General features: G+C 38.5%; 1 protein-coding gene across 4 annotated transcripts in view; it reads right to left on the bottom strand.

Moving 5' to 3' along the window:
* The window catches only part of SLC38A9 (solute carrier family 38 member 9), a 171,293-nt gene that overhangs the window by 36,670 nt on the left and 107,314 nt on the right, over nucleotides 1-27,309 (bottom strand). For 3 of the 4 annotated variants that reach the window (XM_069096500.1, XM_069096503.1, XM_069096497.1), the window contains one exon: nucleotides 24,702-27,097. The exons of the other annotated variant lie outside the window; for it this stretch is intronic. In XM_069096500.1, coding sequence (XP_068952601.1) covers nucleotides 26,932-27,097 — 166 coding nt within the window. In that variant the 3' untranslated portion in view covers nucleotides 24,702-26,931. Of the gene's footprint in view, nucleotides 1-24,701; nucleotides 27,098-27,309 lie in introns of those variants that run through there. 4 annotated transcript variants of the gene reach the window in all.

Here is a 27,309-nt window from a genome sequence, read left to right as displayed (position 1 = left end):
ATTATGTTTACATACTATAAGGGGTTGTAGTAGCAACCATATTGGCATACCCACGATGGCTGTTAGCACAGGTTCTTAGATGTGCTTTACTAGGAAAGACAGCTGTTTAAGGGGTCAGCAATCTTTTTTTAAATTATATTCACTAGTTCAGGGGAAAAGTCAGCACCCCGAACTTCAGAGAAAATACAAGCAGAGAAATAAAGACCAACAGATAGGGCTCTAGCTACTTGAATCAATTATATACTCTATATACATCCCTGTATGGAGAGAGCCTTTACATCTGAGCAGTCAGGGAACTCTGAACATACAACCACTCAGAATCTTGACCAGGGAATCACAGGATCTGTCCCATAAGCAAGCTTCCAAAGCAAAATACCAACTCAGAGTATATATACACTTCTCAGAGCCAGAAGGCACCACAACCCTGGTGATTCAATACCTAATTAGAAATTAGCAAAAGGTGTGAAAGCCTTCCTACAAGCAAGCCCCTCTAAGCAAGCTTCTCTTAATGGGCTCCAGGTGGGCTGCAAGATCTTAAATCCCATTAACATTGGGGGGGGGGGGGAAGAGGTGTCTTCTTTTGTTTATTTTTCTGTTGCTGAGGGAGGTGTGGGAGGGAGAAAAAATAAATGCTTGACAGTTGAAAAATAAAGAAATTGATTTTTAAAAGAAACAAAATAAATCAGCAAACCAAAAAACAAAAACCAAATCACCCCCAATTATAATACAGATAACATTTTGCCTCAGAGTAAGAGAAGGGTCATTTCCTTTATAAAGTTCCTATTTCCTGCTTACTCTATATGTGTCCTACCTGTGCACAGGATAAAAGTGAAGCAGTTAATGCAAGAAAGGAAAAAAGATGGCAAATGCTATGTTTATCTAAAAAGGAAGTAGGCACCAGGGTTAGAAGATGGACCAAAGAAGCAGGGAGAGAGGCTTAATTATCAGCCCCCAACTATTCAAAATACTGTGGTCCAGAACTGAAGCTCTTAGTTAATATGGACTAGGTTGAACTTGTTGAAGGAAGAGGGTTTGCATTAAGTATTCCTGGTTTAGCTTGCATCTCCATCCAGTTTCCCCTGGGAAGAGTAGAACTTGGCTCATTCTGTCCCCATCCAAGATTTCCCCTGGAAACATCAGCATTTGGTTCATGCTTAGGGCTCTATAACAAAAAGATCACTTGGCTCACATGAACGCACCCCAGCTAACAAAAACATCGACTATGGGACAGGTTTTATTTACCCAGGTTTTATGTCCCTTACCCCCACAAAAGACTTGCAGTTAAACCCATAAACAGATATCTCTCTGTCTCCAGTGAGACCCTTTTTCCAAGAATTTACATTATCCTCCAGACTTAGACACTACTTTGGGGCAGCTAGATGGTGCAGTGGATAGAAAACTGGACTCAGAGTCAGGAACATCTGAGTTCAAATCTGGCCACAGACATTTATTAGTTGTGTGACCCTGGGCAAGTCATTTACTCCCTATTTACCTCAGCTTCCTATCTGTAAAATGGGGACGCACTGAAGAAGAAATTGGCAAACCGCTCCAGGATCTTTTCCAAGAAAACTCCATGGGCAAGTCCCTGAGGTCACAAATAGTAGGACACAATGGACAATGATTAGGGAGGAGACCCCTCTTCAAGAAGGAAGGTCAAAGGGAATCACAGAGGTTTGACTTACTTTTTCTAAGGGTTTGTATAGTTCCATATAACTTATAGTTCCCATGTAAGTTAAAGTCCATGTGTGCTCTGAGCAGCTAAGTGGCACAGTGGACAGAGCTCTGGGCCTGGAGTCAGGAAGACTCATCTTCCTGAGTCCAAATATGACCTTAGACACTTGCTAGTTGTGTGATCCTGGGCAAGTCACTTCACCCCATTTGCCTCAATTTCCTCATCTATAAAACGACCTGGAAAAGGAAATGGCAAACCACTCCAGGATCTTTTTTTTTTTTGGAGGGGAAGGGCAGGGTAATTGGTTTTAAATGACTTGCCCAAGGTCACACGACTAGTAAGTGTTAAGTGTCTAAGGCCACATTTGAACTCAGGTCCTCCTGACTCCATAGGGTTCTATTCACTTCGACACCTAACCACCCCTAACCACTCCAGGATCTTTAGCAAGAAAACCCCAAATGGGGTCACCAAGAGTTGGACACGACAGAAAAATGACTGAACAATAATAAATGTTTGTTGATTGACAGAGAGCTCAAATCTGTCCTCACTAACCCTGGGTAAGTCATAGCTTCTGTCTGTTCCAGTTTCTTCATCTATAAAATGAGGATCATAATAGCACTTCCATCCCTGGTTGGCTGTGAGGTTAAAATGAAATAATATTTATAAAGCACTTTGCAAACCTTTAAGTGTTATATAAATGCTAGCTATTATTGTTATTGTTATTCTTACTCTCCTACATAGCCCCCATTCACTTTTGAAATCTCAGCTTTGACATTTATTGTCTGGGTGACCTTGGATAATTAAATTTTCTGGGCCTTGGTTTCCTCATCTGTAAAATGGGGGCTTCTCATCCAGCTCTGAGTCTATGAACCTTTGCCCATTACCTGAGTTTGAATCTTAGGATCTGTCTCTTGCTACCTCTGTGACCTTGTCCAAGTCACATCTCTGGCCTTTAATTTCCTTATCTAGAATATGAAAGGTTGAACTAGGTAACTTTGGTGTTCCATTCCATCTCCTAGTCTATAATTCCAGGATCCTTGGGCATTAAAGCAGCATTGAGTACCCAGGGCAAGTTTATATCTTACCACAGTTAACATCATTAAGGGAACTCCCACCCCCACAGTTGGAAAGGAGATAGGAACCAGAATCCAGGTCTCACCAGGGGAAACTTTATGCCTGGTCCAGGGAGACATCCTTAGGTCCAGAATAAAGTAATAGTCACTGAGCTAATGGGAACAGGACAATGCCCTGGGTGTAGCCCCTCTATTATCTGTCCTAAAAGGATCTCCTTGTGTTCCCTTCACAAACCAGAATCATTTCTGTCCACTCTGGTCAGGGCAGCTGTCCTAAGGAGGGTTAAGAGTGTTTCTATTTTTTGATAGAATGACTGGGAGGGTCCCAGGCATGTACAGAGCTTCCGACCCTTCCCAGCCTCAGCCTGGCCCTCCCCAAACAGCTGAAAGGCTCCTTTTATGCTGACCTTACTAAATCTGACGATGGGGCCTCCTCCAGCCCATTCAGCTAAGTCGTCTGTGAACAAGGGAGTTGGCAGAAAAGCTGTTCAAAAGGGATAAAATCAAACAAAAGGAGAAAACACAGGGCAATTTCACACCAGCCTCTGGGTTGACTAAAAGATTTATTTATATCAGACCCTTATATAAATAACAACAGGAAGGAAGTTTCAAAATGTATTAGTCCTAGAATTCATATTTTTAGCTAGACTAGGGGTGGGGAACCTCTGGCCCTCAGCTGACCCTGAGCTGAATTTAATTTGGACAGGCAAGTTTTCTACAATTAGATGTTTGTTGCCCTTCCCAGTCCTGCTGCCCTTCACAAGCTGGCTCAGGCCTATGTTCTCTGCAACTTTCACATGGCTCTTCTTCATGAGCTTCTACAATCCAGGTAAACAGGCATATCTGCTGCCCCTGGGCCTTCCTAGGAACCATCTCCCTACAAGCCTCCTCCCCCTCTTTAAAAAATAATTAATTTATGGAATAAAACAAGCATTTCCATAACATAGTACAACAAAAAAAATAATTGCACCTGAAACTTCAAATACACCATGTATAACCTTTTAAATACCCAGCAAAGTTATCATGTCAATTTCCTTTTTTTTTCCCCTTTCCTTCTTCTCCCACAGACTCCCCCAGAGTGGCTACCATTAGACACAAATAGATATGTGTGTGTATATATACATATAGGTGTATAAATACATACACATACACACATATGTATATACATGCATATGTATGTATGTATGCATGTGTGCACGTTGTGGTCCTTCATTCTTGAAAAGGACTATAACATCAGGGAGGTGATGACATGACTTGCAGTTGACTGACTTGAGTGAAGGAGGGCTGGGCAAGGTCACCAGCCTCACTTTCACCTCTAGAGCCATCTGGGTCCATGGGCCAGATGCTCATCAGGATGTCTGGAGGTGACCCAGGATGCAATGGGAGACCCTGGTCCTTTTAGTCTAAGGCCTTTTCACATACTCACTTAGAGTGAGGTAATGCCCATTCAGTGAATAGGCCTCTTAAAGGAGTGACCCAAGGGATGGCCCCTTTAATAATAATTAAAAAAAATCAGACTTGGAGGAGGAGGACCCTCAGGGTTGCTGGCCAAAAGAGAAACAATTTTACTATTTACATTCACTCAGTGTTAGAAGGGCAGGACCTGTTGTCCAATTGAGGAGCTCCAGAGTAAATTGAGTTTAAGGCCTGGTTTTGAGAAGAAAACCTAGCCAGTAAGCCCCAAGTTAATGAGGCAGCTTTCAGCCAGAGAGAGCAGTGTTGGTGGAAGGATGAGGTGAGAGCCAGACTATGAAGAGCTGAGAGGAGAGAAGGCGGGGCCCCAACTGCAGACAAGAGGTTTGCTTGACTTGGCCTGTAAGTGTCCTTCCTTGTAGCCTTTTCAAGGACTTGTCCTTAAGGAGACTCAGACCACACTGGCCCCCTGTGCCTTGCACGGAGCATCCTTTTTCTTATACACTTATGTATGTATGTATGTATGTGTAAAATTATCCTATACATACATCTATTTATCAGTTCTTTCTCTGGATGTAGATAGTGTCTTTCTTCATATGTCCTTTACAGTTAATTGAGTATTTATAACAGTCAAAATAACTTGAGTTGCTCAAAGTTAAAATAATATTGCTGTTACCATATACAACGTTCTCTTAGCTCTGTTCATTTCACTCATTATTTTGTTAAAGTCTACCATGTTTTTCTAAGATCATTGAGCTCATCATTTCTTTAAAAAAAATTTTTTTTGAACTCATCATTTTTTATGGCACAGTAGTATTCCGTCACAATCATATATCACTACTTGTACAGTCATGCCCCAGTTCATGGGCATCCCTACATTACCTTCACCCTCTTCACATCCTGTAATAGCAAGCACTCTAACACACCCAGGATGGCTGCTTGCACAGATTCTTTGATCTGCTTTTAAAGGAAAGACTGCTCAAAAAGGGGTTAACAATCCTACTTTTAATTACATTCACTAGTTCAGGGGAAAGGTCAGCACCCTGAATGTGGAGAAAATACAAGCAGAGAAAATAGCACAAAGACCAACAGACAGGGCTCCAGTTGTCTGAACATAGCAATATTGCTATACATTTTACATACATTAATGGATCAAGGGAACACAGATCTCTGATCAGTCAGGGGCCTCTGAACATAGGACTATTCAGAGCCTCAGCCAGGAAATCAAAAGATCCTTCTCATGAGTGAACCCTCAAAGCAAGATACTAACCTCCCAGAAATATATAACAAACACTCAGCATCTGGTTGGCTGGGTGCCAAGGAGCTTGAAAATCCTCATGCACAGCACTTAATTTGTAAACTCCCCAAAGCCCAGAGCCTGATTAGCTCTGGGCCAGGGTTCTATGTGCCTATTAATGGGCAGGGAAGATCTTCAAATTCCTTTAATCCCTAGCCTTGTTCTCAGCTCTGCCCAGCTTGTGAGCCATTCTCCCTTACCTTTCCTTCCCTGACCTCTCCCCATTTCCCTTTTGCTTCAAACTTTCATTGACATATTTTGTTTCTTGGGGTCAGCAGGACATAGCGCACAGAGACCTGGTCTCAGAGTCAGGAAGGCCCAGGTTTGAGTCCTGCCTATGACCTTTGACAAATCCTTCTAGGATCAATACTGTCCACATGTGGCATGTATATAGTAGTTTGCACATTGTGGCCTCCACTAGAATACGAACTCTTTGAGGTCAGGGAAATGTTTTAGCCTTCCTATGGGCCTTTGTTGGCTTCCCAAGCCTGGCACAAAGTAAGTGCTTAATAAATGCTTGTACATTGATTGATAACCTCTCAGTCTCCCAGGCAGTTCCCTAAAACTATAATCCTACAGCAATATAAGAAGTCTTTAAGGTATTGATCTACATTGGTAGAGGGAGTTTCCTTATTGGAGAGTTCACTCTACTAAATGAAATCATATAGGTCCAGGCCCTAACCATACTTTTGTTTTTATATCACCTTCATTTCCATGTACATGGACATTAGATGACTCATTGGCTAGAGACTGGACCTAGAATCAGAAATGTCTGAGTCCAAATCCAGGCTTAGACACTTATTAGCTGTGACCATGGGCTTAACCTTCTGTTTCCCTCAGCTTCCTCATCTGCAAAATGGGAATAATAATAATAATAATAATAATAATAATAATAATAACACTTCCCTCTAAGGGTCGTTGTGAAGATAAAATGAGATAATATTTGTAAAATACTTTATAAGCCCTTGGGCATTGGATAGAGTGCCAGGCCTGAACTGCAAGCTTTTAAGCACTATATAAAAGTGAGTTAACATTATACATCCCTTTCCTTTTCCTGTGGCACAGGTGGCACAATGGATAGAGCACCAAGCCTGGAGTCCAGAAGATCTGTGTTCAATTCTGGCCACAGGCACGTTCCAGCTGTGTGACCCTGGGCAAGTCATTTCAGCTCTATTTGCCTCAGTTTCCCCACCTGTAATTTAGCCTCCCAGGTTCAGTATGAGAATCAAATGAGATAATACTTATAAAACACTTAGCGCAGTGCTTGGCACATAGTAAACACTATATAAATGTTAGCTATTCTATATTATATTTGTGTATATAATATAATAATATATGCCATATAATATTATTATTATTAGGGGAAGCTACATTGCACAGTGGATAGTGCTAGTTCTGAAATCAAGAAGACTCATCTTCCTTAGTTCAAATCTGGCCTAAGACACTAGCTGTGTGACCCTGGAGAAGTCATCATGATGATGATAGCAGACCCTGTCTGCCTCAGTTTTCTTATCAAGTGAGCTGGAGAAGGAAATAGCGAGCCACTTCAGTATCTTTGCAAAGAAAAACCAAAACGGGGTCACAGAGAGTCAGACACAACTGAAAGTGAGTGAACAACAACAACAAAATGCCAGTCTCGGGGTGGCCAGGTGGCGCAGTGAAGAGAGCACTGGCCCTGGAGTCAGGAGGACCTGAGCTCAAATCCGGCCTCAGACACTTAACAGAAAAAAACTAGCTGTGTGACCTTGGGCAAGTCACTTAACCCCAATTGCCCTACCTTCCCCCCTCCAAAGAAAAATAATGCCAGTCTCAGGCCTAGAAAGATCTGAGGACAGAAAAAAAAAGAACTTTAGGTGGCAAACTGCTATCTGAGAGATATGAAAGCCAGTGGCATTGTAAGGATTTCTGGGGTGTAATAGGACTCTAGGATGTTGACTTTGGCTAACCGCTGAGTGAGAAGAGTAGGTACTGCTAGAGCACAGGTGTGGACACCAAGGGGAAGAAAGTATGGCCACAAGATAGTAGACTCTCCTGCTCTGCTGTTTCTCCAGTCCTTCTTTCTCTCTTTCCTTCCCCTTTATCTCCCTTAACTAAGGTTTAGTTGTTATGTTTATGGACTTAAGATTTACATTCCTTGCTTTTAAAAAGCTAGTATGTGGAATATGTTCTCATTCTCTTTTTAAAAAAAGTTTAAATTTGCTTGTGGATTGAGTTTAGGAAGATTAATCTTTTTGCCTTCCTGCCTGGTGCTCTCTGCAACCTAGCTGCCCACTACATGAATACAATCTGGGGTAGAGTCTTATTAATCATATTAATGGGTCAAAAAATAACTACAGTTGGGGCAGCCAGGTGGCTCAGCGAGTAAGAGCACCGGGATGACCTGGGGATCAAATCCGGGCTCAGATACTTGGCACCACACCCAGAAATAACTGGCCGAGTAACCTTGAGCAAGTTACTTAACCCCAATTGCTTTAAAAAAAAAAAGAAAGGAAAAAATAACTACAATTCAGTGACTTTTGGGACAAAATTTCAAGTTATTTTCAGGGTTTTCCCTCCTTTTGTTACAGGGAATAGTTTTCTACAAAGGAACTCCTATTAATAGGTACTTCCTTGTCTTTTGGCCAGACAACTTCCATCTGTCTCTTAATTCTTTTGATTTAGAACTGGCCTCTACCAAGGTGAAAACTCCCTTCCTATATTATAGCTCCCTGCAGTCTCACCCTCATCTGGCTGAGCCCTCTCCTTCCCTAGTCTCTGCCCTTTTTTTACTCTACTAATATTTTGGGGGTATGGAAAACCTAGCCTACTATTAACAAACTCTCCTTCATTCTCTTTCTCACATTCTTTCCATCTTCATGCACTCACAGAAACTTATCTCCCTTTATCTCCTCACCGCCCTCTGGTTCCAGCTTGCTTTTTCTTTCCTAGACAACACACACACACACACACACACACACACACACGTGGTAATACACAATCATATACAAACACACACATGTGCTTACACACAATCATACAAATACATAAACACACATATGTATTTGTATACATATTGTTGAATGCAGACATCAGAAGGGGCTACCTGACTTTGAACCAACTGACCCCATTATTGAGCAGGTCCAAACCAAGTTTCCCTGATGCCACACCTAGAGCCCAAGCCATTGTTCTGACTAGATGTCATCCCTTCTCCCCCTCCCCACCCCACTTCTCTGTGGATTTTTGGTTGTTATGTAAAACAACTTATATAAAAGATTTCTCTGAGATTCCCTTCCGGTTATTTAAACCCTGCTCCCTCTGCTTCTCTTGGGCACTCTAGGACTTCTGTGCTGTGTGGTGTCCCTAATTGTGCTTCCCTTGCCTTGATTAAAGACCCTAGTTTTTGCTTCTTTGGTAGTCTTCTTTATTTCAGGTTGACATATAGTGTCAGAAGTAGGATTTGAAGACTCCTGCCCAACTGGTTACCAGTTTCAACCTTTCATATGTGGTATCAGCAGGAGCCCTTTGTGTCCAGTTCAGACATGACTTAGCGCTTTGGTTTGGGTAAGTGATCTGTTAAATCCCTGATCTCCTGTCTCTTTTTTTTCTTCTCCCCTTGTTGGGGAGGGAGGAGAGTATGGTAATAGCCATGCTTGCCTTTGGTTCCATTATAGTGGAAACTGGAAGGTTTAAACCTAGGTCACCTTTAAGAATTTTTACATATAGGGAATCAAAAGTAGCAAAAACCACAGTGAAAAAGAAACAGTTTGAGACAAGTACTGAATGACTTTTTTCCCCCCCAAGAGGTTCCCTTTCCCCTCCTCAAACAATTAATTTGAATAAGTCCCTTTCCTTTGATGACATTGCTCACTGAACTATTCAAACGTCTCCACCATGCAAAGCAGAAGTAAATCCAGGTTTAAATGAACTCTAAAATTAAGGTTTGTTTTTTCACACATTTCAGTGTGAAATCTGGGGAACTGTCTGGTTTCTCAACCACCAAATGGAGTTTTAAGTGTTAACTCATGGAAAAGAGAAAAATTTGTGTAAAATGGGGACTAACCAAAAGGTAAATAGGATTCGATTAGAAAAATCTAATTGGATACTTGGGAGTTTTGCAAATTAAAGTAAAATAGAAATAAATTTGGCACTAACTTTTGAATTGGTGTGTGTTTTGAACTTTGAAATTTTGCTGTAAATTATATGAGACTCCTACCCATTTTTATCTCCTCAGAAACTGGAATGGACTTCTTCAAATGCACCCTGACTTCATTGTGCCTTTATACTTTCCACCCTCCCTGTCCTTCTTCCACCCATCTGTGTCCCAGTGGGTGGATGGGCTGCCCCTCTCCTGGGGCAACCACTTTGAATAGACTAAGTTTTCTTGTAAGCTGTTAAAATTTTTGTAATTGCTAAGATTTTTGGTGCTTCTACCTCTTAGGGAACAATGGAATTGTAACTGATTGGATTCTAAATAAAGTAAAAGTCTTTAATAACTCATTGGTTTTGTTTAGCAACAATGTAGTGTGTGGGATAGAAACCACTTCTAGATCTTCAGACTTCTAGTCTGAGCTGGAAAGCAGAAAAGGTCTTTATTCTTTCTCATGAGAAAGGGCACAGCCTTGTTTGCTCAAGGGGCGTCAGCCAGGTAGTGCAAATTGAGGAAGTGGACAGGCTTCTGTTATCCTCATCCTAACCTGGCCCACTCCACTGTTCGGTCTCACCATTGGTTGGTGAGTTGAGCTCACAATCTCAAGCTAATTGCAAAGCAATCTCAGTCCTTCATTACCATAATTATTCATGAATTAGTGAAAATACCTATCAGAGGACAGTGTTTTCCAGTTCCTCATTATGCACCAAATTTGGAGATAGCCAATGAGAGTTACAGTTGACAATCCTTTATAATCATAATTATTCATTTGATCCTTCTGACCAATCAGAAGGAAACATCCTTCAATTTCTTACTTGTGCATATCTACACACTAAATTTGGTGTCAACCAATAAGAAGAAGGCTAGTGCTGTTTCCTTTAAGTTTCTTACCTTATTCTGGGGCCTGTGAAAACTTAACCCTTTGCTATCTCTCACAGTAGGAATTCAATGAAGTAGAAATTAGAGAATAATAGTGTGGAATATTATTAAAATAAATAAGAAAGGTGTGGGATTTCAGATCTGGGAGAGATGTATACACAAGAAAAGATGTTGAAAGAAAGGTTTGGGTTTTGTTTAAGTGGGAAGGTTGTGCAAAACTTTGGAAATGGAAATAATATCAGTTGCAGCTTGATTTGAAAGTAAATAGAGAAAAGTTATAGGGAGCTAATGAGTAAATGAAAAAAAAATGGGTTTTTCCTAAGATTTTAAAATTTGCCATTAGTAATGGTAAAACCCAGGTTTGAACTAAATTAAAACATGCTTTTAAGTGGGATGATTGGAGTAAATTAAAACTTAATATCAAGTTGTCACTTTTAAATCTGTGGCAGTGGGTTAACTGGAAATAGTGGACCCCATAATATGAAATGCTTTGTGAAACATACAATGCTAAATAATTTAAATTATAACTTGAGAGTGTGTGATTCCATTTGGGAAATAGATACAGGTGTAATTGAATTTATTCTGGTCTCATTTTAAGTCAGATATGGCTCTCCTAATAAGATGCTTTTGATAAATCAGAGTTTATTGTACTATTTGACTTTAAGACAAAGGGTTAAAAAAAGTGCATAGATCTGGAAATCTGTTAATTGTATTGATCTTAAAACAAGTTGCAGCAGTTTGCCAATTTGTAATGTGGATAAAGATAATGCCTCAAATTGATCTGACAATTCATCCTATTAGGGCTATTTGTAAAACTAAATTCTTTTTAGATCAGTATTCTTTTGAGTTATAGATTCAATTGTTAGAAGGATGACATTAAATATTTGAAACTGTTCATTTCAAAGTGCAATAGATGTTTAAGATGTTTTTATTTAGTTTTAGAAATTACAAAAGGAAAAGGTTCTGAAGCTTTAAGTTCTTAGTCTGCAACAAGTGAGGTAAGATAAGCATCTAGTAGTCCTGCCCATCCACCTTTCAGGAAGGTTTGTAAGAAGCTTTTGTTTGTAGAGTTCTTAACTTCAGGCTTTGTCCTATTTTACATCTACTACTATACAAATATTGGCTACTGTGATTTTCAGTGATCCATTTATAGTATTAACTCTCTTTGTGAAAACTCTCTAAGGGCCTGCCAGTATCAGACCAAACTCCTTAAAGCTTTTTGCCTGAGTCAAGAAAAAAAAAGCAGTCCTCCACTTGGAATTTTAATGGCAATGCTTTATAATACTTAGCCCAACATACTTTGAACTAACATAATAACAATTATGAAACTAAATTTGTAAAACTGTATATTATTTCCTAGTACTATTAGTAAAAATTTAGTGCATGCTTGTATTGTGATATTCATAGCACCCACAGCAACTATGAATATGCCAGCATAGTTCTGAATCATAAAATATAACAGACTCTCCATAGAGAAGACAGAAGCAAAACATTTATTCAGACACCAGGAAGCCAAATCCCAACACCAGAAAACCTAATTCGTCATAGCAACAAAGAAATATATACATAACACTGCAGAGAGTAGCACCATCCCATGAAGCCTTCCCAAAAATAAACACTCACAAACCTATCAGTCTCCTCTCTCCCACAGTACTAAGTGCTCTGACTCCCAGCTTCCTCTGGGCTCTACTTCACCCCTTCAGCAAACTCCTCCCACTATAGGCTCCATGTGACAACATTTGGCCTATTAAGGGGCAGGGAAGATCTTCAAATTCCCATTACCATTATACCTGAGTTAAGAAAAAAAAAAAGCAGTCCTCCACTTGAAATTTTAATGGCAATGCTTTATAATACTTAGCCCAACATACTTTGAGCCAACATCATAACAATTATGAAACTAAATTGGTAAAATTGTAGATTTTTTTCTAGTATTATTAGTTAAAATTTAGTGCATGTTTGTAATGTGAAACTTGGTAAAAGGAAGTAAGTTCCACCTAAATGTGTTTCGCTGTATTAGAGCCATATGAGATAGGAGAGCTGATTTTCTATGTAAGGTAATTTGGAAATACCTTCAACAGAATTGAGGTCATCTGACTGGTAATGGGTTTTGTTTCAAGTTTCACATGCATAATTTTGTTCATGTGCATATATGACATTAGGAAAGCAGCCTGTCTTCTAACATGGAAATTAGATTATGAACTGCACTGTTAAAAGAAAGGAAAATGTTTGAAAACTGTTAACATTCCGAAGTACTATAATCTAAGAAACTGGAAAATTCTGGGTTTGCTTATAGTAAAGAGGAAATTTTATTTGAATTTATTTGGCTATCACTTATAAAACTTGTGCAGCCCTGTAAGAATTTGCCCATTGCTCTATTTAGAAGACTGAATTCCCTCCCCCATTACCTTCCTTGATGAGAGAGGGAGTGTTTATAGTATAGGACTGTTTATTGTGAATTATAAAGGTGTATCTGTAATAGTTTGTACTGACATCACATCTTTAACCAGCTTAATCTTATCAGACTCCAGTCTTAGAGATTTTGTTTTGTTGAAAGATTAATATTCCTCAAGAGATGATCATGTGTTAGTCTGCAAATAACTGTCAGTTTCTTCAAGATTCTGTTTGAGTTAACTGTTCTTTTTTCATTTTCTGTGTGAAATTACAGATTATAATTATTTAATTGGTTGCTTTTATACCAGGAAGAGCTTAAGCTAAAGTAGTAGAATAAGCTGCAGAAAAGAATGTTGATTTTTGGAAGGCTAGGCACTTTTTATTAATGTTTATTTAGTATATCAACAGGAAAGAAGCTTATGTTCAGCCCTAAGCATTATTAGCTAGACTTACTATTTGAGGTTAGATTTTATGTGACTGTACTTGATATTATTCTGAGTCTGATTCCAGGTATATCATTAAGAAATACTTTTGAGCCAATGATCCATAATTCCAGCAGCCCTATGAGGGTGACATCTGTGAACAGCCCAAGGAGTTCTGTATCTAGGGAAAACTGATAGAGATTTTTGGCATGGGCTGAGGTAGAACGCTCCTAACTCAATTTTGCCAATAAGAAATTTCCTTTTGAATGGAAAATTTTCCCATGACATTCCTTTGGCTGCCTATGTGACTTGCCTGGAATCAACCTCAAGCTAGGGGAGCATTTTCCCCCTTACTATACTTATTCCCTATTTTTCCTTTTATGGCAACTTTCTATAATCATGGCATATATACTAAAGCTGGAACATATCTAAGAAAATGCAGGTATGTAAGATCTAAGCTATTCAGTCTAGAATCGTAGTCCTGTTCATAGCCTGTAACAACTAAGTGGATGAATACTTGGGCTTGCCATTTGTCTGCTACAATTATATATTCATATATAAGATAAATTTTTGGAAATATGTTACAGTGTTATGGAAATAATTAGACAATGTTACAGCAGGCTGTGGGATCAAGGTATAAATCTATTATTTAATGAGGTTATATCAGAAACATCTTTGGAGAGGCATAGGCAGGCCAGGAAGGCGCGGCCCACAGATGCAGAGGCAGGCCAGGAAGGCACCTGATCAACTCGAAGGGCAAGTCATTCCACCAACCACAAGGGCCACTACCAGGACTATCACCAAAGGGTTGGGACTGGAAAGAGCAAGGTAAGAACCAAATGCAGGGGCCCCTGTCCTGGACAGCAAATACTCCTGGGGCTACCACTTCATAGCCCAGAGATTAAAAAAAAAAAGAGCCCCTATCATGACCCCCAAAGACCAGGATGAAAGAGTGAACCTCGCCTGCTCCAACTCACTCCCTCTGACCCTGCAAACATAGTAACTATTGCCCCAGGGCAAAACCCTCTACAGTAGAGGCTTGGGATCCCTAGAGGAAGGGCATGGCTAGGACCCTGCCTCAAAATGGGTAGAAAGCAGACTACAAAGACTCTGGAGTCCTACTATCCTCAGAGGGAGGAACCAAACTCAGAGGGAGACAATGTGGACTCTACACGCACAGCTGAAACATCAACAGGGAACGGGTCCCAAGCACAGAAAGCTCTCCTAGATGAGATCAAAAAGAATGTTGAAAACCAAATGAGAGAGATAGAAGACAAAATGAATAATTCTCTCAAAACCAAAATTGCAGAATTAGAAAAAACATTATAATGAAGAAAACATCTCTCTAAAAAGAAAAGTGTATGATATGGAAAAGGAGCTCCAAAAATTAACCAAGGAAAATGATTTGCTAAAAACTAGAACCAACCAAATCGAAACAACTCTATGAGGAACCAAGAATTAGTCAAACAAAACAACAAGAACGAAAAATTAGAAAAAGAGGTAAAATACCTCAAAGAAAAAAATAACTGACCTGGAAAACAGATCCAGGAGAGATAATCTGAGAATTATAGGCCTACCAGAAAATCATGATGAAAAAATGAGCCTGGACAACATTCTCCAAGAGCTCGTTAAGGAAAACTGCCCTGAGATACTAGAAGCTGAAGGTAAAATAGAAATAGAGAGATTCCACTGGACACCTGCTGAAAGAGATCCCAAACTGAAAAGTCCTTGAAATGTGGCCAAACTCCAGAACTACCAGATAAAAGAGAAAATACTTCAAGCAGCCAGAAAGAAATAATTCAAATACTGAGGGTTCACAATGAGGATTGCACAGGATTTGGCAGCCTCTACACTGAAAGATCGGAATCAGTGGAATACAATTTTCCGGAAGGCAAAAGAGCTCAGGTCACAACCAAGGATCACAATACTCAGCGAGACTGAGCATATTCTTCCAGGCAAAGAGATGGTCATTCAACGATATAACAGAGTTCCAGACCTTCCTTATAAAAAAGCCAGAACTCAATGGAATATTCAACCTCCAATTATGATACACACACACCCTGCTATTTGACAAGAGCAAACTGGTTATAGACAAGTAGAGGGTATGAGTATAAAATACATAAAATGACGATTAAGAAAAATCTTTTTAAGGGCTGCAAAGGGACTGCAATGGAAGAAGAGGAATGAATGAAGTGGAAAAGGGTAAATTATGCCGCACAAAGAGGCATAAAAACAGTATAGCAGAGGAAAAAAAGGGAGGGAGATGAGAATCATATGAGCTTTTCCCTCATTGGTTCTGGTGCAAGGAGGGCATAACAACCAGTTAAGCATAGGACCCTATGGAGAAGAAAAGCAAAAAGTATCATTTTAGAGGGAAAGAAGGGAGGGAGAGGAGCTTCGCATGAGATTTGTTCCTGTCACTCTTGGTGCGAAGAAGAAATAACATACTTCATTAAGTATAAAAATGTCCTACAGGCAGTAGGAGGGGGAAAGGGCTACAAAAGGGGTGGGGTAGTTAGTAGGGAGGGAAGAAGTAAGGAGAAAGGGGAGGAAAAGGGAGGGGGGCCAAGGGAATACTGAGGGAGGCGGTGGTCAAAAGGAAAACTATTAGGGAGGGAAGGGAGAAGGGGGGAAAATATGAGCATTAATAGGGGAGGGAATGGGATGGAGGGAAAGAAACAGATAACAATCATAACTATAAATGTGAATGGAATGAACTCTCCCATAAAATGGAGACGGAAAGCAGAATGGATTAGAAATCATATTCCTACAATATGCTGTTTACAAGAAACATATCTGAAACAGAGTGATACACACAGGGTAAAGGTAAAAGGCTAGAGTAAAATATATCATGCCTAAGCTAAAGTAAAAAAAGCAGGCCATCAGTCAACTCCTTAGGAAAAAATCTCCAGGGCCAGATGGATTTACTAATGAATTCTGTCAAACATTTAAAGAACGATTCCAATACTCTACAAACTATTTGGGAAAACTAGTGAAGAAGGAGTCCTACCAAATTCTTTTTATGACACAAATATGGTACTGATACCTAAATCAGGAAGAGATAAAACAGAGAAAGAAAATTATAGACCAACCTCCCTCATGAATATAGATGCAAAAATTCTAAATAAAATGCTAGCAAAAAGACTACAACAACTTATCTCAACAATAATACACTTTGATCAGGTAGGATTTATTCCAGGAATGCAAGGATGGCTTAATATTAGGAAAGCCATCGGTATAATTGATCATATCAACAATAAAAGTAGCAGAAACCACATGATCATCTCAATAGATGCAGAAAAGGCTTTTGACAAAATACAACATCCATTCCTATTAAAAACATTAGAAAGTATAGGAATAAATGGAGCCTTCCTTAAAATAATAGGTAGCATCTATTTAAAGCCATCAGCAAGTATTATATGTAATGGGGAGAAGCACTAGAAGCATTTCCCATAAAATCAGGGGTGAAACAAGGGTGTCCACTATCACCCCTCTTATTCAATCTGGTACTAGAAATGTTAGCAGTAGCAATTAGAGAAGAAAAAGAAATCAAAGAAATCAAATTAGGCAAAGAAGAGACCAAGCTATCACTCTTTGCAGATGATATGATGATATACTTAGAGTATCCTAGAGAATCAAGTAAAAAACTACGTGAGACAATAAATAAATTTGGCAAATTTGCAGCATATAAAATAAAGCCACATAAATCCTCGGCCTTCCTATATATTTCCAATGAAATTCAACAGCAAGAGATAGAAAGAGAAATCCCATTTAAAGTTACTGTAGACATAAAATATTTGGGAATCTACCTGCCAAAATAAATCCAGGACCTATATGACCACAACTACAAAACACTATTCACACAAATAAAGTCAGCTCTAACTAACTGGAAAAATATCAATTGCTCATGGCTGGGTTGAGCTAATATAATAAAAATGACAATTTTACCTAAATTAAATTATATATTTAGTGCCATACCAATTAACTTACCAAAAAACTACTTTATAGAGCTAGAAAAAATAGTAACAAAATTCATTTGGAAGAATAAACAGTCCAAAATATCAAGGGAATTAATGAAAAGAAATGTTAGGGAAGGTGGACTAGCTATACTAGATTTCAATCTGTATTATAAAGGACTCATTTCTAAAATATACAGAGAATTGAGTCAAATTTATAAGAATACAAGTCATTCCCCAATTGATAAATGGTCAAAGGATATGAACAGGAGATTTTCAGATAAAGAAATTAAAGATATCTATAAGCACATCAAGAAATGCTCTAAATCACTGATTAGAGAAATGCAAATGAAAACAACTCTGAGGTACCACATCTCACCAGTCAGATTGGCTAAGATGACAAAACAAGAAAATGACAAATGCTGGAGAGGATGTGGGCAAATTGGAACACTAATGCATTGCTGGTGGAGTTGTGAACTGATCCAGCCTTTCTGGAGAGCAATCTGGAATTATGCCCAAAGGGCTATAAATAATTTCATACCCTTTGCCCTAGCAATACCACTTCTAGGGTTGTATCCCAAAGAGATCATAGAAGTGGGGAAAAGACCCATATGTACAAAAATATTTATAGCAGCCCTTTTTGTGGTAGCAAAGAATTGGAAATTAAGGGGGTGCCCATCAATTGGGAAATGGCTGAACAAGTTGTAGTATATGCATGTTATGGAATACTATTGTGTTATAAGAAACGAGGAGCAGATGGACTTCATATTTACCTGGAGAGGCTTATATGAACTGATGCTGTGTGAGAAGAGTAGAACCAGGAGAAATTTGTACACAATTACAGACACAAAGCATGTGTGATAACCAACTTTGATAGATTGGACTCTTCTCAGCAATGCAGTGATATAAGTCAACCCCAAAAGATGGAGAGAAATGTGTGCATCCAGAGAAAGAACTGAGTTTATATCCAGATGGAAGCAAAATACCTTTTTTCCTTTTCTTGTTTGGTTTTATGTTCTCTTTACCATTTTTCATTCCATCTGATTCAATCCATCTTTGTAACCTGACTAATGTATAATGTAAAAATAAACAAACAAAAAAACAAAACATCTTTGGTTTTATTTCAATGAAAATAATTTTGGTATAATTATTTTTTTTAGAAGAGAGTAACTTATGGAATATCTTGTGTTACCTCAATGGAAAAGTCAATTTTATTTAGGTTTATCATTTAATGTGGAATTAGCACCTTTTTGTAGAGCATGTCTTATGGTGCAAACATGTTTTGCTGTAGACAGCTTATTTGATATACATTGTTTTGAAATTGATTACTTAGTCACTCTCACCCCCCACCACTTGGGTGGAGTCAAAACTCTCTAAATTAGAAACAGGATGTCTGCTGCCTTTATAAATTTTCTGCCTCCCACCACAGGAGGAAGATGCTCAGTCACTCAGAGTAAAGTGGCAGTGTAGAAACAAACTAGGGGACATTGTAGTCGTTTCTTCTTTTTAAAAAAATTTATTTATTTTTAACAATTTTTTTTTAAAATTTTGAGCTCCAAGTTCTCTCCCTACTTTCAGCCTCTCTGTCCCGCCCTCCTCCCCCCATTGGGAAGGCAAGCAATATGATATCAATTATATGTGTAAAGTCATATTTCCATATTGGCCATGTTGCAAAAAAAAAAATCAAGAAATTTTTTCTAAGTGGAAAAATTATATTTCAATCTTATGGAAGTGAATGTTGAAAACTAAAAATAAATTAATAAAAAAATTATACTTCAATTTGCACTTGGAGTTTACCAGTTCATCCACCCCTGGAGAAGGATAGCATTTTTTTTCTTTTTAATTCATGAAATTAAAAAAAATTCCATATTATAATAATAAGAAAAAGATGATTGCACATGAAATTTCAAATCTATTATATAAAACTTATATTACTTTAAAACATATTATAAAGTTCTATACATCTATTAAATTAAAACATATTATAAAGTTCTATACATTTGTTTATCAGTCTGGATAGCATTTTTCATCATGGTTCCTTGGGAACAATCTTGGGTCATTGTATTGATCAGAGTAGTTGTCTTTCACATTTGGTCACTGTTACTGTATAATGTTAATGTATATATATATAATGTTCTCCTGGTTCTATTGTGATAGTTTCAATGATTGTCCCAGACATAATTACTAGTAGGACAAGGCATTAGGACTTATCCTGGCTCTTTGGCTCTTCCTACAAGGTCCCAGGAACTTTGACTCTCTTCAGCAAACACTCAACTTGAGTATTCTTGCCACCAAAGACATCATTCTAGGAAGCAACTCTTATGGAGATGCAGTCTGGCAACTTCTCTACAGCTGCTGCAGCCACAGCTACTAAAGACCCAGAAGAGAAACAAATCTTGCCACCAAACTCCTTGGCACTGTCAGATGATTCAACATCAGAAAATAGGATTTTCTCAATGGAAATGTCATGAAAGGAGAGGCATTACCATCTGCTTTGCTGTTACATCCTAAGAATCATGCAATTTTTTCCACTGGACTTACTTCCATATGTGTCTCTCATTAGAATGTGAGCTCTTTGAGAGCTTACTTTCCTATTTATATCTCCAGGGCTTTGCAATAGGATTTGATTAATAAATGCTTCATTCATTCATTCATCCATCCATTCATTCATTCATTCACTGTTACCCAAAACTTTATCTCTTCCAAGATATGGAAATCTGAGATTCCTCTGAACATAATCTCCTGCTCTTCCACTTTTTTCTTTGCTTCTTATAAGATCATGAATAGGATATTCCAAACCTTCTCCTCTCTAGTCAAGCCTCCAAAACATCTCTAACCTCGTCTCTCAGCAAATGGACTGTGACCACACAAGAAAAAATGGGGCTTATCAATATCTTCACCTTCTCTACTCTTCCTCTGTAATGCCAAGCAAAGGCAACTTCCTAAGGTTCAAAATACCAGCACAGCTGCTCTCCATTTTATTCAGTGACAAATTAAGAACAGAAAAAATCAAAATATAGCATAATTCAAAATACAGAATTCACCAAGTGTAATTCAATCAAGTACTACTCCACCCCTGGACATTACATTAATTTAATCAATCACAAAGTCCCTATTCTAAATATTACTCCATCCCTAGGCAGTACATTCATTTAATCAATCACAAAGCCCCTCTTCTCAAATGGAGATTAGTTTCCAATCATTAGTAAAGTACATTCATTTGTTCAATGACAGAGCACAAAAAAGTCAAAAGTTTCCCACCCTTGGATCACAACTGAATCTACCCCAGAGTTATAACAAGCTTAAGCACAGCATTTAATACCCAAAGAGAGGTCTTTTCTTCATCTTGACCCGAGGCAAGTTCTCAGCAATCTTTGTTCCTGGGGAGACAAAGCTTAGCAAGGCCACAAGATACATTGCCAGTATCTTCATTAATTCATTCTCTGTCTGCAGAACAGTCCTAGGACCCCTGAAAACATTAGCAAAACCCTCTTCAAGGATTTCTGTAAACATACAACAAGAAAATCCTTCTTCAGGGCTTCTGAACCAACAGCAAGGTTCTGGGACCTCTGTAACAACAGCATTGGCCTTCACCAGTGGGCACAATTCACTCTCTGCCTGCAGAACAGTCTCAGGAGCCCTGAACCAACAGCCAGGTTCCAGGACCTCTACAACAGGACTGTTCTTCACCAGTGGACAAATCTGGCAAAACAACATCAAAACAGACAAAGTACCAGCAAAACAGCCATGTCTCCTCAGTTCTTGGCAGCTCTGGGTGGCAGCTCTCAAAAGTCCTGGGCAATTCAAACTGGCCCTCAGCAATCCTCTCCATCTCTCTCTGCCTCCAAGATGCTGCTTCCAAAAAAGTTCTTCTGCCTCTCTCTTTGCTTGTGTCTAAATTTAAATGTGTCACCAGCTCCTCCCAGTTCAGCACTTTTTTCACATCAGCAAGTCCATCCCACAAGTGGGATTCACAAACTCTGGGTTTTAACACAATCAATCCAAAAACCAAGCCAATACAGGGGGATCTTTAAATTCCATTACTATTACAACCTCAAAACACCTTTTCATGACCCATATACTTTTGTTACTCCATTCACTGAGAAAGAAGGTGCCTTCTTATCAGAGCTTACCTCCTCTGCTTATACCCTCAAATCCTTTCTCCTTCTGCCTCCTTTAGCAGTTAGACCCAATGATTATCATGTCTACCTATTAACTGACTCCTTTCCACAGTCTATAAATATGCCTGGGTCTTCCCATCCTTAAAAGCCTTCACTTGAGTATTACTTACAGCAATTATCATCTTTCTTCCCTTTCATGACTAAACTCCTATAAAGAATTGTTTATTCTACACTCATTGCTTCTACTTCTTTACCATCCACTCACTTTTTTTAACTCCTAGAAATCTGACTCCTGATTCCGCCATTCTACTGAAACTATTTTTTTTCAAACACTACTAATGATATCTTAACTACTAAATTCAATGAGCTCTTCTAGGTCCCCATCCTTCTGGCCTCCTCCAGAGATTTTGACATCACGACCACCCCCTTTTCTTTTTATTTCCACCTTTTGGGTCTCTTCCTGTTTGCTGCTTCTCAGCATCCTTTAATAATTTGACATTTATATAATTCTTTAAGCTTTGCTGAAACATGTATCTCCCACTCTTGAAGATTCCTTTCTGGGCCATTTCCTCTTTGCTTATAGTCTCTCCTTTTGTGATCTTTTCTTCTATGCCATCATTTCTACAGAGAAGATTCTCAAATCTATATATATGGTCTTTAGTCTATCCTGAACTCTAGCTCATATAGCTATCTGTCTGATGGTCATCTGTTATCTTCACCTGGATGCAACAACTCATACATGACATGTCTCAAATAGAATTAATTATTTTTCTTCTCTGCTCCCTTCCTCCCCAATGTATGATCTACCACTCTTTCAAATGTCCTTATTTTAGTAATGGGCACCTCCATCTTCCTAGTTACCAAGATTCATGACTTTGGAATTAACCTTGGCTCTTTTCTTTCTCCTTCATCCCCCAAATCTAACTAACTGACCTTCAGTCAATTTTACTGCCAGTCTCTTGAACCCTTCTCTCTATTCACACAGCCACAATCTCAATCATCTTTCACCTGAACCTTTATCTCTTTCAGCTAGAATTTTATAAAATCTTGACACCTTTTCAAGTCTATTTTTTTGTTTGTTTTGGAAGGGGGAAGGCAGGGCAATTGGGGTTAAGTGACTTGCTCAAGGTCATATGGCTGTGTTAAGTGTCTGAGGTTGGATTTGAACTCAGGTCCTCCTGACTCCAGGGCTGGTGCTGTATTCACTGCATCACCTAGCCACCCCAAGTCTATTCTTAATATAGCCACCAAAGAAATCTTAAGGCACAGATTTGAGTCACTTCCCTCCTAAAACAGTAACAAAAAACTTGCAGTGGCTCTTACCCACAGGATAAAATTCAAAGTCTTCAGAATGGCATGTTAGGTCTCCCATAATTTGACTCTAATCTGTCTCATAATACTCCCCCTTTGAAATACACTGGATTCCAGTAGAACTAGATTAGTGGCAACACTGACATTATGTCTAGAATTCATTTCCCCATCAGAGCTTCTCAGAATCCTTATGTTCCTTCAAAGCTGGTAGGATCATGTGCCAACTGAAACCTTCCTGAATTGGATCTCCCAATTAGTGTTCTTTTCCTCCTCAAATTATCTTGTACAGTATTTATTTATCCATACACACATCCTATTTACACAGCAGAATGTAATTACATTGTTTTGAGGCGAAGAACTGGTTTTTGTTCCTATATCTTCAATATCTCAAAAGATGCCTTGTGTAAATTTCATACATTCTATACTCCAATTAAGGATTTCTCATTTCCATGCCTCTTCCCCCCATTCTGTGTTTTTCCAATTCCTGGCAACCTCTTCTTCCTCTGAACATACCACTTTGTATGTTGAACTTTTTACAATGTATATTGTGTTCATTTGTGTCTTATCTTCTCTAGTATCTTGTATTTTTGTTAGATGTCTCATCTTTTTTGTTAAACCATTAGAATTCTTTAAGATGTTGTTCCATATTTCTTTATATTCTCTGTCAGAACCTTCCACTGCCTTGTATATAGTCAAGACTCAAAAATGTTAAATGAACTTTTAAGAAAAAAAATCTTAGATACTTATGATTCAAACAAACCCTTATAATGTACTACCATGATTTAGAAACAATTTCAATTGAGTCATGTAGACACTGAGGGCCTGATCCAAATGTCCCCAGGATCTAGACATCTGAAAGCGTGAGAGTCCAGAGAGATGAGATTTTCCTTCATTTTTAATGGGGTAAATTATTTAAAGAAAAATCAAGTAAGAAGTTGAACTTCATGAGAATAAAAAAGCATCTTCCTGTTTTATTAGAAAGGCAGCTAGGTTTGGTAGTGAATAGAGTACTGGGCCTAGAGTCAGGAAGACCTGAGTTCAAATCCTCCTGGGGATGTTGTGAGGATTGAATGAGAGAATCATTGTAAAGAGCTTAGTACAGTGCCTGGCTCTTGCTGTTGAGTTATTTTAGTTGTGTCTGACTCTCTGTGATCCCATTGGAAGTTTTCTTGGCAAAGAAACTGGAGTGCTTTGCCATTTCATTCTCCAGATCATTTAATACATGTTTGTTCCCTTCTCTCCTCCCTCCCTTTATCATTCAAAAACAACTGGGAAAAATGGAAAGAATACAATTGGATGAATGTTCTGTTCCTCTGGGATATGAAGAAACTAAAGCACTCTGGGGACTAGACTGCTCAGGATGATTTATGCACACGTACTTTTCTCTACCTGATCAGGAGATCTGGTCACACTCATGTGAAGGGTTAAATTTGCTCTATGAGGTTGAAAAAGTAGAAAGCAAGTGCATAGTTGGGGGGTTCGCTCCTAGGTTTTGATTCAAATGTCTCACATCATCACCTAATGTAATCCTGGTTTGAGCTTCAGACATTCTCTAGAGCTGGTGAGTAGCAAAGCCACCTGGGATGTTCACTTGTGGAGGTCAAAGAATACTGTTCCTTAGGCAAAGACAAGGGATACCACTGCTCTGCCATTTCTAACAAGAGGAATTCAGTAAGCGGGCTAACAAATATGCAATTCACCAAATCCAAGCAAACAAACACAAAAATACAAGATGGGAGTTGTTCTCCAAAATTTGGGATTTTTAAAAATATATATAAAAAGACAATAAATTATATTTGAGAACTCTGGGTTGTAATGTTCTTACAATGCTAGTTCACAATGTATGATTACATATTATACTATCTGCAATCAGCAGATAACCATAAAGTAGGTGACAGTTGGGACAGGAGTATTTGGGGTATGGGTGTGTGTGTGTGTGTGTGTCTATGTAAGGATTAATACTGCTCTAGCACAAAAGTAGCATGACAACAGATTGTGCATGTATCACCCAGACTTGGAAATAAATTTCAACACCAGAACTGAGGTAAAACTGATTTAAAACAAAACAAAACAAAAACAATAACAAGATCATGAAAAATTAAGTTTGGATTTGAAGAGTATAAATGAGGACAGTGCTTTAAAAAAAATCCAGCCTCTGTATTATCTGCTCTTAAAGTTATAAGTTAATGGGGCTTTTAAAATGTGGATGCCTAAATAAATCAAAATTTTTGCAGGAGTGAACTTAGTTGAACTTTTAAAAAAATGCAATACCTACTCTATTACTAATTATTATTTTTCCATAATAAGAAATTATGCTTGTTGACCAGGAATTGCATTAGTGGATAAAAGCATGAGGTATTCAAATGTAAAGAGTACAATAAAGTTGATAAAGATGCAGATGGTTCTCAAAAAACTTGTCTCTCAATAAGTGTTAAATGAAATCTGTTCCATTTAAATTTCAGGCATGTGTTCCAATTTGGGGGTGGGAAGGGACTCAATTATCTAAGTTGGTAGACTGTTCTGAAAGAAAGATTGAAAATTTCAGACTCTACCTATGTCAGGGTCACTAGAGTTTTTATGAATTTGGAGATTAAGCCCCGATTCCACCTCCTTCTACACCAAATCTCCTCCATGAACCCTTCCCTGAGCATCTGTGGCAATGGCTGGCTTCCTTCTTCGAATTCCTTCAGCACTGTTCCCCTAAGTCACCTATCAAACCTTACAAGCTAGTATAGATATTTGTGTATGTCTTATCCTGACCCTTAGACATGAGTTCCTTGAAAACAGGACATCTTATTCGTCGCTTGATCTCCTAAGAGTACCCAGTATAGCACCTTGCTCTCAATAAATACTTAATAATCATTATCTAATGGATAATTTGGTTTTCCAGTCATGGTCTAGATAGAAACAACAGAAAGATTTTTTGATACCTTAGCTGTCATTACATTTTTCAAAATTGTATTTGTAAAATAAACTTGATGCAAGTAAACTGTAAAATTCCCTTTACTGTGAATAGTACTTTCATTTTTATATGTAACTTGACTCTTAGGTAATTTCTATGATAATCAGAGCTGCTTCTTTCAGACATCAAACTCAGTGACATCTGTTTTAGCCCATCTCTGTAAAGCATTTACAGCTTTTTCCAAAAACCTTCCAAAGAAGAAGGGTGACAAGTGTGATGGTTTCATCGAATATCTTGATGCCATGCTAAAAGCTGCAGGCTACTGGACTGAAATTAGTTTGTTCTCTTCTGTTGGAAGAAAAATTAAAAAACCTAAAGTAGGTAATAAGTCATGAAAGAAGGAGATTAAAGATGGAAATCTAAGCAGAGGAAGGGCAGATTATAAATTAATCATAATAAGGTAACATGCTAGAATGTTACTGTTCCAAAAAAAAAAAGAAAGAAAAAAGAAAAGAAGGCATTTTATGTGGATAAAATACCAGGGCAAAGGAGCAAGATTTGTAAAACAGGAAAAACAAAACAACCCCCATGAATGTGATTGACAAGCAAATCATTCAACCTTGACCTAGTATGGAGCTCTGAAGTTCTATGCCTCCACATTTTTCCTATGAAGACACCAAGCAGGGCTGACATAGTATCTGATGGCCTTCACAGAAATCTCTATTTTCACTACTGTACTGTAGTAAAGCCCTTTAAATTGCTCTCCCATGGATCACAAAATACTCAAAGGACATTTCTAAAAGAGACTAAATCTCATCTGAAAAATTTTGTGGACAAGAATTAACAAATCGCACTGAGGATAATTAGGGGGTAATTCTGTTAGAAGAACTTTTTAGGGTCTCCATAGCCAATAACCAAGCAAAGATTCAAGGACACTCAAGCACTGAGTAGAAACTCGACCCATGTGAAAATGTGCTGCTATGTGACAGGTTCATGTACAGGAATCCAGGGACTTGAGGATGCCTAAATCTACAGAACAGCAGTGTCAGATAGTACAAGGATTAACAAAATACTTCTGCCTGGGAAAGCAAGTCCTGTCCACTTGGTTTTTGACAATTTTGGAAGAGCTAACTAGAATTGAGTGAGTAAAAGGTGTAGAGGAGGTAAGAAGACATGTTGTTTTCTTTCTCCCCCTGCCCTCTTGACCCATACATAAAAATTCCTGTCAATGGGTCCCTTCTTCCCATGTTTTCAAATATCCTATAAGACATTCAAAATCCTATCAATCACAATTAACATTTACAACTCAGGTAACACCGAGCTGTTATAGAAGCTTAAAACACCATAAATAGCAAACAAGTGGGGCTTTCACATAAAGAACTGAGCCACCAGGTTTGCAAGGCCCAACATGATGATGAAGGCATGCACTATAAGTGCTGGCCATGTCAGGCGCTCCTCGTTGTACAGGGATATTATATGGATGAGAGACGGATATACGAACACGAAGGCCAGGCCACAAGCCGCTCCTGAATATCTGCAAAATACAAAGCTCGCTGTGTTACTGTTCTTTTTGAGTTTTTCTGCTTTACAAATAAAACATAGTAAGATTTCAATCTCCATCAATCTGAAAACGTAAGGAAATCATGACTGTCGAGAAAAGGCACTAGAGTTTAAAACTTTTAAAATTTCCCATCAAAGTTAATATAAAATATTATTTCCTGTTCATCTTTATCTGTTTAGGAACAT

This window comes from Petaurus breviceps, unplaced genomic scaffold (genome assembly GCF_028583685.1).
Source record: "Petaurus breviceps papuanus isolate PSGF00001 unplaced genomic scaffold, PetGlider_PUasm1.0 229, whole genome shotgun sequence".
In the NCBI taxonomy this organism is placed as follows: domain Eukaryota; kingdom Metazoa; phylum Chordata; class Mammalia; order Diprotodontia; family Petauridae; genus Petaurus; species Petaurus breviceps.
The sequence above is the reverse complement of the archived record's forward strand: the minus strand, read 5'-3'. Positions and strand labels throughout refer to the sequence as shown.